Source organism: Melopsittacus undulatus, chromosome 4 (assembly GCF_012275295.1).
Source record: "Melopsittacus undulatus isolate bMelUnd1 chromosome 4, bMelUnd1.mat.Z, whole genome shotgun sequence".
Taxonomy (NCBI): Eukaryota; Metazoa; Chordata; class Aves; order Psittaciformes; family Psittaculidae; genus Melopsittacus; species Melopsittacus undulatus.
In genome coordinates, this window is record NC_047530.1 from 50,177,623 (window position 1) to 50,189,942 (window position 12,320).

Genomic DNA, 12,320 nt, shown 5'->3' on the forward strand with positions numbered 1-12,320 from the left:
CTGTCCTCCCACTGAAAGACTGTGTTTCTCTGCAGCCCAGGGTAACATACTATAAAAGGTTAATTCACCAAGGTAATATAGCTGTAAATAAATGTATTACCATATTCATAAAACATGTGTTCACTGACTGTTCCTAAAATAAGGAACATTCCAAAGGACATTCCTGCAAATCAACCTTGTGTCTCAAGAGACAGCAATGACCAAGAAAATAATTTTTTTTCATTGTAGATAGAATAAATCTATTTTTTTTAATGGTGAAATAACACCAGGAAACAGCTGAAGTAGCACTAAAACTGCCCATGTGAGAAGACAAATACCACAAGGAAAGGTCCATATCAATGCTGAAGGATTTTCAATGCATAGCTCTGTGTAGTGCCTGGCCTGTGGACCAATGCTGACCTAAGACAGTGTTTGATTTCTCCATTTTCACAGGCATAGTAGGTACATAGGTGCAAAACTCATTAAAAACAATTAGCCAGATGGAAATTTCTTGGGTTTTTTGAGAAGTTAAATAGCCATCATTTACCATAAGTTCACTCTCAAAAGTCACTTAAAAATCCGTTCAATTTTATGTATCCCATAATATATAAGAGTTTGGGAAGACTAGGTCTGAGCAAAAATTCTTCCTGCTCACTTCTTGACACTTCATCAAAGAGACCTGCAGAAAGAAGACTCCTCCTAGAGTGCAAATACTGAGGGAATGTCAGAGCATCCTCTATTTACCTCTGCACCTGCAAAGGAAAACTAAAATGTCTGAAGCCCCACCTTTCAAGAACCTTGTGAAACAGTCTGGGAACTGAGCCAAAACCTACTCTCACTATATAAGACTCGGGAACAGACAGGTATTTCCTCAGAGGCAGGTTGTTAGGTAGTTTCTACCTGACTTCCAGAAGATGGGTACAGGTGGTGGGACGCGAATACCGCTATGGATATCAATAATAGCACTTGCCTTCATACAGATCAAAGGTAGGAAGATTCACTTGCTTGGCATTTTTACTGTTTTAAAGGATTTATAACCTGCTTTGGAGTTTGAAACATTTTTTTCTGGGCTTTGTGAAGCTAATGAACCTGTTAGATTTATGCAAGGTTTTCTTTTCTATTACAAATACTTTCCATCCTAAGAGAGGAAAATAACTGTCTTGAAAGCTTATATTATAGTCCATGTTCTCATCCTATTTTCTCCAGTTGAAAGAATGAATAGCTCCACTCAGTTCAGTGTAACTCACTCAGAACTCGAACTCCTACCAAAATTCATCAAGATTTGCATTTAGCTTTTGATGTCCACTTCAAGGTGGTACATTTCTAAATGCACAGACCAAAAGGTGTAAAAGTAGTTTTAGGAGGCAAGAAATCCATGGAGTCTGTCTGCATGTACTATTGCAGATTTTGTTTGTTTATTAGCTGATGATACAGTGTTGAAAAAAAGAGTGATTTTGCTTGAAAAGGACTGGACAGATTTAAAAATTTCAATTATTTGTGCACATGAGGTTGCATAAAAGCTTAGAGCACAGGGTTGGTTTCTGACTGGGTGAAAACAAATGGAGTTGCCTTAAATATTCTAAGAGGGCATTAATACTCACAGATGAGTGGAAATCTTTTTATATATATTTCACCTGTTAGTTTCCCTTAAAGTTTAAGGTGAGAGTGTTAGGTTTTAGTGCGTTTGACATCAGACACAAATCCTATTGTATTATTTTAAGTTTTTCCTACTTTCAGGTAGTTCCACGCTAACATGTCAAAAAGTGGTAGTGTGAAAGAATAGCCCATCAAAACACTAGCTGTAGCATTACCACACCATGCAATGGAAATGGATATCTGAAAAGAATATGGCATGAGGCAGTGTTGGTACCATACAGTACATGGAGAGAGAAGCAAAAAGTTCTCTGAGGCTTGGCAGTGGACAAGAAAAACCCAGCACTGAATAGTTCATAGCTTAAGAATGAGCACAATGCATCCTTCCAAAACCAGCTGCAGACCCACAGGTGGTGCGAAAGGGGAAGGGACTTAAGGAGCTTTCTGCAGGTCTGACTGATTTCAGCATTAGCTCCTCTAGTGGTGCTCCCCACAGACTGCCCTTGTAGGATGCAGCAAAGGGTGAGGCTGCCTTGTTGGTTTTCTCCAGCCAGTACGGCCTCCCCCCCATCACCTCTGATGAATTAAGCAGTGCATTAAAAGCCCCTCTGGTCCCTGCAGATTTTGTATGTGTTCCTATTCAGATAGGAATACATATATTTTTTATTTCATTCCAGTGGAATAAAAATCAAAAGTCACAAATGTATCTGTTGGAAAGATCTACTTTTTTCAGTGTGGTTTTTACATCAATTTTTCTACTGCTGCCTATTACAAAAAGTGCCTGAAAGCATAAAATAACTTTGGCTTTCAGTAAGAAGGACAGAGATCAGTCCTGTAACTCTAAAATGGATGCTTTCTGTACAAAAGGGACTTATTTTTTAAAGCTGTCTGGCTAGACTAAGGGCACACAGTGATCATAAAAAATAAGAAAATTAAGCCCTTTTTCTGAAAAGCTTATAAGGGCATCCAGGGGCATTGTGACAGGTCCTGATGCAAATCTGACTACCTGTACATTAAGATAGCTTTACCAGTTTTTGATATACTGACTATTACATGTTTAAACAGATATAATTGAGAAATGACAAGGGAACTCAAGAAAATTGTACACTAATATTTTCCTCCTACACTCTTCTTGATGTAGTTCAAGCCCAGGATGATGAGCAACAAACAAAATCAAACTATGCTTCTCCATTGATCCTGCAGCGACAAAAAAGTAAGTACTTTCATGCTGATCTACTTCTAAGATTTTGTCACAAATGAAATTGAGAAATAGTAAGATTACTAGAATATTCTTATTCTTAGCTAGAACATACTTTTTCTCCTTCCCCCTGCCCCAACCCCCTCCAGTAAAAAAGGAGGGAGGGGGGAGAGGAATTCTCTGCACAACATACCAAATTCCCAGCCAATATCTGACTGCTCTGAACGGGAGAACTTCCTCTGAGATATGGCCCAGTGGATCTAGGCTACTGATATGATACAGTTATCTAATCTTTAACTGAATGAAAAGTACATACTTTCTATCTAAAAGTGTATTTTCAGAAAAGGTGTGTGTATACATATGTATCACCAATGTACTTGGATGGTAGGTAAAAAAGATACATTTTTTTATGATGTGTCAACATGACTGCATTACTCATGAGAGAATAAGAAAACTGCAGCTATCTTAAGCATTGGAATAATTCAGCAGTACAAAGTCATGCATGACACATAACTGTACAGAGCAAACACCATAACCGTACACAGCAAAATAAGGGTGGAAGTATACAATGCTAACTGGTGTATTAATGGTGTCAGACTGAGACAATTAACGATTAAGACTGCTCTGCAATCTGTAATTTGTGAGGTCACTAGCTGGCAATTAAAATAGTGATAAACCCAAATTGAAAATGTACCAAAAAGTATTTAATAGCGAGTATATTTAATTATTGGAACAGATTGTCAAAGAAGGTAACATTTGTGCTGCCCCTTAAAATCCTTACATCAAGATTAAATGAGATTGTCTTTCTAAAGCATGTATTTTTCTTAGTGTTACTTTTTGTTCTAAATACAGAAGCTGGTGACTGATGTTGCACAATCTAAAGTTTGGAAGTCATCAAATTCTATGATTTTGATATTTTCAAGGGAGAATCTGCATTAATTCATCAGACTCTCATGTTAAGAAAATCACATTGCAGGTTCTCTAAGTATTTTATCCCTTTCATTGCTGGATCCAGAGAGATAACATTGAATTTGGACACAGAAAATTTAGGGCTGGATCCTACCAATAGAAGTCTTTGCATGAAAAGCACATGATCAAAGTTTCTCAGAATTTAAACTGGTTTAAAAAAAAATCAGCTTAGAGCTGGTTATGCAAACATACATGTCTCAGCACAAAGAAAGATAAAAGCTTCATAAAATACCAGCTCCTATTTCTCATCCTCAGCTTCTAATATTCTTCATTAACTTTCTGCTCCTAGGTGTACTGAGAAGCAAAGGTTCAGTCATAGACATTAGCCCCACTTTTTCTGCATTGCTGAACAGGGTGCTTTAAGGATCAGATTGTTGCTTTTCAGTTCAGAACTTTAGGGCCAGAACATCAGATGTGAGTCTTGGACAAATGATGGAAAAAGTACTACAGCCAAAGAGCATTGTCTTTGGCATTTGATTGTTAGTGAAATATACAGAATGCCAGAACACAAAGCACTATGTAAAAACCATCATTAAAGCTTTGTGGAAACTTACCCCTATAGTGTAGCTAGTACTAGGAAATGTTAGTCACTAAAGAGACTAGGTAATATCTATTAATTTTTTAGTATTTCTATTAAGATTAAACTTAACAATTTTTTCTCCCTTAGATTTTCCACCAGCTTCAAAATCCCAAGAAGTGACAATCATTCCACCATTTCAAAGCACACTGAGACTAAAGGGTAAGTTAAACAAACTGTCATGGTTCATATATTCACACAGGTGATCATGGAGTGACTGGAGAGATTAATAAATCATGTAAAATCCTTCATCATAATAGAATAAAAGATGAACATGCAAATTAGTCATTTTATCAGGTAGCAAGGATAATCTAAATGTGACTCCAGTACCCAGGCCTACATTTTGTTAATACGATGCAGCTGCTAAAAAATTACATATATTTAAGTATAATACTTGGAAAAATTACACACCATACTTCCATTAAAGAGAGGGAACTATTAAAGTGTTCAAAAACTGGTGAGACACCTAATTTAGCATATAGTGTACAATTCTGACTAGCCATGCTGAAGCAGAGTGAGTCTAAACCTGGAAGGATGCAGAGAGGGACTGTGAGGATAATCAGGAAGATAGGAGAGCCTGCTTGTAAGGAAATAAGGACTGAAAAGAGATAAGTGACTCCTATAATGAGTGGGGGGAAGAGCAGTGAGGTGAAACCCATTCAAGGTTAAGTGTAATACTGGCAGAAGGACAACTAGGCATACATGAGACAGGAATATGTTTCAGAAGATGCTGGCAAAAGTCTTTCAGCCATTTAAAGGGTGTGGGTATGAGTGGCCTTCCCTAGTAGGAATACCATCTAGTTTTAAAGTAAATTTAAACTGTTCTTATGGTGAAACTTTAGAACTTCATATATTTAGGAAAGGATTTATAGAACATTGCTGTCAGCAGAACCAAAGCACTGGGCACAGTGACCCAGGAGGTCTCTTCTGATCCTAGGCCCTATACTGAACTAAATAAATAACAGATTGATAAACAAAGAGTTCAACAAGAAGGAAAACAAAAGATAGTCTTTTGGACAAAGGCTAGTGGAAGAAATAGGAGGGCGAAAGCAACTAAAGGGAGAGTTTCTGCAGCAAATTACAGAAAATTCTTACTGTTTATTTTGAATTCACAGCTGGCAACCCCTCTCACAATGGCCGTGTATGCAGCACGTGGGGTAACTTCCACTTCAAGACCTTTGATGGGGACATCTTTTACTTCCCTGGGGTCTGCAATTACATCTTTGCATCCAACTGCAAATCTCCCTATGAGGACTTCAACATCCAGATTAGACGTACAACAGTGGAAAATGCTACCATGATCACTCATGTCCTCATGAAGCTGGAAGGAACTGTGATTGAACTGACCCGTGGCTCTGTCCTTGTTGATGGCAAACCGTATGTTCATAACTTGAAACTGCCATCACTGGTCTTCTTCCCAGTGGGCCCTTTGAGAGAGCAACCCTTTCCCTTCTCTGATCTCACGTTTTTCCCAAGCAGCTGGAGGGCTCAGGTGTTTACTGAATTATCAACAAAAAAAGAGTGCCTGACTAAGCTAATTGTTACTTCTAAAGACTATCCCTGTGTCCAGTTTGTTCAGATGAGCTATATCCCAGATGCTGCCCCACTGCTACAATAATGTATGTTTAGAATTGAGTCTATACATTGAATTCAGTCAAAGTGTTAGGTTTTTACAATCTTTAGTTTCTACTTGACATTATTTCTACCAGAATAGGATCCTTGAGAAGAATTTTTGATGGCTTTCATCCTTGACTGAACAATATGCAGTTATATAGTGACTGCAGCTTGTACCTGCGCTCATTTAAAATGAGCTTCTCTGGAAATTTGCTATCTATATCACAATGGTAGCACTGACTTTGGCACAAGGTGTGAAACTTGCCCAAGAGGCTGGGTCAATATTTGGGCAGATATCCCCCAGTGAGCTGTGTATGATAGCAGCTATGTACAGTGAGCTAGTCTAAAGGTTGTCTTAGTACAACTTTGAATGGCACTCATGTCACAGAAAGCCTAGAGTCTATCCCTTTATTATCACCAGCTTTAAGGAGTAAATAGCTATACCATGAAGCATACTGCCTGCAAAATAGAACCTCCCTGCAGTTTTCTGAACAATACAACTAAAGACATATGCCAACATTTTACCTAGCCAAACACCATTAACAGTGATAACCAAAAGGAGCAAGGAAAGCAAGACTGATCCATTTGCACAATGAGAAGCAATTGTATAGGACAGGAAAAACATTGCTCACTTGTGCTGTCTGTATTTACTTACTGCTCTAATTTCCTCACCTATGCATGTCAAAGCTTCTCAAAGAGAATGACAAAGGATATCAGTCTGGATATTCAATGGATATTCTGGTCCTACCTCAGCTGAATTACAGTGATCTTTCCCCAGGGTTCAGATGCCCTACAGCCGTATGGGAGTCTTGATAGAGAGAAGTAACAACTATTTGAAAGTTTCTGCCAAGATAGGACTGACCTTCCTTTGGAATGAAGAGGATGCGCTTCTGGTAAGAGAACATCCAAAATTTGGCAGAAGGCCTGTATTTTGAAAATAAACTATTTACATCTTTGCAGTCTTAATCAGCCGGGCAGGCAGTTACTTTGGGATTTGTGTCCATTTTTAGTGTATTGCTCTGTCTTCCAGTCTTCTCCCAGTTACCCTTTTTTGTTTGGTCCCACCAAGCTCAGCTCAGGATCAAAACGAGGTCCCTAGTGACATGACTTAGTGGTAGGCTTGTCAGTCTTGGGGTAACGGTTGGACTTGATTGTAAATGTCTTTTCTAGCCTAGTTGATTCTGTGAATAGACCCCCAATGATAACATTTCCACATCACATTGAAGTATTCCTCTAATCGCAGACCTGGCAACTTGCTGATGTTCACAGCCCCAGGGCTAGGATAAGACCAAGCTTTTCTTGGCAGCCACTGACCTCTCCAGTGGTGCCTACCTTGTTACCACACAACAACCACACAACACAGCCCGCACAGAATACATATGCCAACTTTTGAGTACATAAGCAATATTGATGTAGGCTGTGTTCCTAAAAATCAAGGCTGACATTGCTATGAAATTAAGCTCTTTCCTCATTTCTTTCAGGTGGAACTAGATAAGAAATATGCCAATCAAACTTGTGGACTTTGTGGGGACTTCAATGGGATTCCAGTCAATGAATTTATTTCAGAGAGTAAGTAATAAAAGCATTATTAAGTGTTGGTGTTCTGGTTTTCTTTCTTTCAACAGTATACTGTAACACAGTTGTGGATCATACTGATGGCAAAATTAGTGTTACTTCTTTATGTATTTCTATGATGTCAGGACTTTGAGATGTATTAGATTGTTTCAATCACTTAAATCTTGTAAAACCTGCCACATGCAACTTTCTATGTGTTTTTAGTAGTTAGGATCCAGTTCCTTGTATAACTTATTCACTCCCTTTTGCCTTTCATGTTATAGTGATATTAATTGGTAATCACTGTTCATGTCATAGCTGGTAGGGTCACAAATGAAAATATCTCCATGCAAAAGTTAGTAAAAAAAGTAAATATTATTCTAATATTTGGACTGCTTTTTACAGAGACAAAGCTGACTCCCATACAGTTTGGGAATAGACAGAAGATTGATGGACCCATGGAGCAGTGTGCTGATCCTGTTCCTTCTGCTGTTCTAATGAACTGCTCAGCTGAATTTGTAAGAACCTTTCTCTCAAAATTTGTTTTCTCAGTATAAAATACATTTTTTCTGTCTTTGGAGAAAATTTGTTGGAAATGGAAAAAATATAACATGAAAATGACTCAACAGCAGGTCCAGAGGGAAAATTTTTCCAAATTTAATTTTTTATTCTTTGCTAAAATGAATTCTAGAAAGTTTCATTACCCTTTAGAGAAGACTGGATGTTTTCATGAAATTCGTTGAGGATGTCTTAATATAAAGAAACTGTGTAAGGCCTGGGAAACCACCTGAGCTGAAAGTAACTCAAGATATGGGAAGATAGAGAAGTTAATCAAAGGAGTTCTACATGTATTTGCCCTATTATTAGACTTTTCCCTAAACATCTGCCTACAGCTACTGTTGGACAGGTTTCGGATCAGATGAACCTTTGGTTTGTCCCGTTACATGCCTTAACAACTAGTTTCCTATTTTCTAAACACTTGTTTTACTTTATTTTCCCTCCTAGGCTTCTATCTGTGAGACAGTATTAACCAGTACAGCATTTACAAGCTGTAATGCACTTGTGAACGTTCGGGACTATATTGAAACTTGCATACAAGACTTATGCCACTGTGATAGCTCTATGGCTGACTTCTGCATGTGCAACACCTTTGCTGAATACTCCCGGCAGTGTGCTCATGCAGGTGGACAGCCTCTGAACTGGAGAACCTCGGAACTATGTCGTAAGTATCTTGGAAAGGTTGTATGCTTACTACCCATATCTAGTAACCTTCAAAGATGTGTTGGGTTTGTTTTGATTTGTTTTGTTTTGGTTTGTTTTTTTCACAAAGAAGTCCACCATTTAAAAATGCGTACAATTTTCATTAAATCAGCTTTAATCTGAAGACTTTGGAAACAGGCAAATTTAGAGGATTTTGCGTTATTAATGTTTTTCAATATATATCAGAATGTCTGAAATGTTGCAGCTTCCACTTGGATCAGGATACCCCTTTATATCTTGACAGAAAACAACCCAAATTACAAATACTGTTTTCTCAACATTTCAAAGGAAAAGTTGGCATTATAATACTCTTTCTACTTTCAGCCAAATCATGTCCTTTCAACATGCAATATCAGGAGTGTGGGTCCCCCTGCTCTGACACATGTAGCAACCCGGAACGATCTGCACTTTGTGAAGATCACTGTACAGATGGCTGCGTCTGTCCTCCAGGCAAGCTTATTTCCTCCCTTTTCTCATAACCAGAACCACCATAACACCTGTACACATTTAACAACTTTCCTACTCTGTCATTCTCATCACATCGCCATTGTTATTATCATCAAATTAATAACTACATGTCTTCCTTGATACACAAGCACCATTTCTATTCAGATTACTCAAACTACCCTTTTAAATGATAAACATGCCTGAGACATGTACAAAATGACTGAACTGAGAGTAAGATATACTTCACCTCAAACAGTAAGGGTATGTCTTCTATTTTCAGCATTTCCTTTCAGTTCAGAGAAAGTACATAATATGTAATTACATTTTACATACAGTAATAACTCCTGGTGTTAAAAAAGCTGTGTCTGGTTTCCCAAATTACCACACCCTTTCTGTCCAGTGCTGCATGTCTAAACAATTCGCTGAGAGAGCACTAGGCAGTGTGTAAAATCTGGCACCTCAAAGGGTTATGGAAGAGAACTGAGTATAAGACAATGCAAACGTGTTCTCTTTGTGACATTTACTTCTGGGACTGAGAACTGTTGCTGTCATGGTTGACTCCATGGTAGGATCTTCACCACTTGCAGGCCCATCTTTAATAATGTCTTGCAGAATCCACCATCAGTTTTTTTGTATAATTGCATCGACTCCTCTTAGATAACCCTCTGCCTTTGTGTATAGAACTATTTACTGTACAAATAGTATACGTACTGTTACATATGTCCCTCGGCAATCTTATGAATGGTTTATATATTCCACCTCATTATCTAGCAATTTTAATCCTAATTTACATTCTAATGAAGCCCATAACAGAAAGGTATTTCCCTACAGATCTCTTTTGATCTCTCTAAGTCTGTAGATAAGCTTCAGTGGAATATAGCCCTTCAATCCCTACACAGTTTGCATAGTATTGTTTTAAAGTATTTTCTATTCATTTTTCTGTGCAATACAGACGAAATCTAATGTATGCTTTCAGGCATACAGACAGATACAAGCTCTGAAGTGCACAGAATGCGTAACAGACCATTTCTTTCTCTAGGAATGGTATTTGATGATATTAATGGTGCTGGCTGCATTCCCCGTAAAGAATGTCATTGTACCTATGAAGGTGAATCTTATGCTCCTGGTGCCTCCTTCTCATCTAAATGCAGATCATGGTAACATACTGCCTTTCTCATACTTCTTTTTTATATATGCATTACCTGAACTTTTTGAAGACAGGGAAAAATTACTAATTACTCTTTAAAAATAAATGAGGAATGACTTACCAGCTGAAGAAGTTCTTTACTGTGAGAGTGGTGAGGCGCTGGAGCAGGTTGCCCAAAGAAGTGATAAATGCTTCATCCCCGGCAGTGTTCATGGCCAGGCTGGACAGTCTTGGGCGATATGGTCTACCATGAGGCATCCCTGCCCATGGCGGGGGTCTTGGAACTAGATGATCTTAAGGTCCTTTCTAGCCCTACCTGTTGTAAGATTCTATGATTACACATTTTCAGAGGATATTTACATCTCTTTTTTCTCCAACACCTGAAAGCAAATATTTGAGTTTAGATACAGGCACTCCAATTTCAAGACAAATCAACTAAAAGAAACAATCAAATTCAAATATTGGAGGTGTTTAAAAATGTGAATTACTGTGTTATATCCTTTGTAGCACTAAAGCATAATGCTAGCGTGCTCATGGAAACACTATGGAAGCTGTGACATTTAGTGATATATTACATTAGACAGAGTGGGAGATCATATTTGAGGAGCATGTTTGACAGATATGTTTTTCAATATCACTATAATTACTGAAGTATTATTGCTCAAGTGTAGATATATTTACTTACCTATCTACAAATACAAGCACCACAAACATGAATGTTATATTTCAAGAAATACTTAACATGTCTAAAGCTTGCGCCATGCTAATGGAGATGGTGGGCAATCTTTCATACACAGCAGAATGGGTGCCAGGTTCACCAGGACTTAATTCTGCACAAAGACTGGAAATGAACAGCAATATATAAAAAAAGTCATCACTAATGTAATTGTGCCCCATACTTATTCTGAGGGTTCAAAGTAATGTTGTTTATTTCACAATATGATCAATTCTTCAAGAGGAAAATTAAAGCATCAGTTGTTGTTATTGTCTTTTATTTCACTTACACTTGCATTACGCAAGGTTACTGAATGCCTTCTTCGTTTCAGTACCTGTGCTGGAGGTGAATGGTCTTGTGTCACCCAGCCATGCCATGGCACTTGCAGTATTGAAGGAGGCTCCCACATCTCAACATTTGATGAAAAATATTATTCCTTCTTCGGAGACTGTAGTTATGTCCTAACCAAGGTAAAACTGAGTCACAATCCTTGCTAAGAAATATGCTAAAGGAAAATGTTTTTATTATATATAATGGGCCTTTTTTTTATTAAAACTGGCAATCACATCACTAAATAAACATACTGTAGTAGTTTTGTATTCATTAATCATCATTTAAGAACTGCAGAGTTTTTAGGTTCCATGAAACAATCTCCATGTGCCCAACAATTTTTTAATTAAATATTTCCTCTCTGGTGTTTTTTAACTACTTCTTATTAATGCATTTATTATGTCCATTGCTACTGTCCTTTCTGTCCCAGTCAATATAGTTCAAAGGCTTATTTCATTAAAGGTATTTGTAATGGAATTATTATACAGAATTCATGTGAGAAGAGCTATTTTATTAAGATGATCAACCTTCCAAACAGTCTTTACCAGCAAACATAGAGGACATTCAAAAGCAAAACAGCTAGGAAGTCATACATGTATTCTAAAACCTGAATTAGGAATTGATGACTTACAAAAATACCAAAGATTTACTGGAGGTTTTAGTTTAGTAGGGACTGAATTCTGAATAGATGTATCTAAAATAATGACTACAGGTTTGCATATTTCAGAACCCTAGGTATATTTGCCATTTATTTTTACTGGATTAGTGATGTAAACAATTTTGGTAAGACTTCATATTAATAAAATCTGTTCGTAGAAAGATAAAACTGAATGTTACCAAGGAAAAGAATTTAAAAAAAGAATTTTAAAAAAATTAAAAAATCTAGAATGAGGTAATTTAGAAATAGATTTGACAAAAGCAATGAAACTTTTTGATG

At 37.4% G+C, this 12,320-nt stretch overlaps 1 protein-coding gene across 1 annotated transcript in view; it reads left to right on the forward strand.

Annotated features, from left to right (window-relative positions):
- Positions 1 to 893: 893 nt before the first annotated feature.
- The window catches only part of LOC101870944 (mucin-5AC), a 47,295-nt gene continuing 35,868 nt past the window's right edge, over positions 894 to 12,320 (forward strand). Inside the window, exons 1-11 of the mRNA XM_034061310.1 lie at positions 894 to 966; positions 2,714 to 2,785; positions 4,407 to 4,478; positions 5,432 to 5,693; positions 6,709 to 6,823; positions 7,412 to 7,499; positions 7,890 to 8,002; positions 8,490 to 8,706; positions 9,069 to 9,194; positions 10,231 to 10,348; positions 11,385 to 11,523. Of these exons, the coding sequence (XP_033917201.1) occupies positions 894 to 966; positions 2,714 to 2,785; positions 4,407 to 4,478; positions 5,432 to 5,693; positions 6,709 to 6,823; positions 7,412 to 7,499; positions 7,890 to 8,002; positions 8,490 to 8,706; positions 9,069 to 9,194; positions 10,231 to 10,348; positions 11,385 to 11,523 (1,395 nt within the window). The remainder of the gene's footprint in view (positions 967 to 2,713; positions 2,786 to 4,406; positions 4,479 to 5,431; positions 5,694 to 6,708; positions 6,824 to 7,411; positions 7,500 to 7,889; positions 8,003 to 8,489; positions 8,707 to 9,068; positions 9,195 to 10,230; positions 10,349 to 11,384; positions 11,524 to 12,320) is intronic.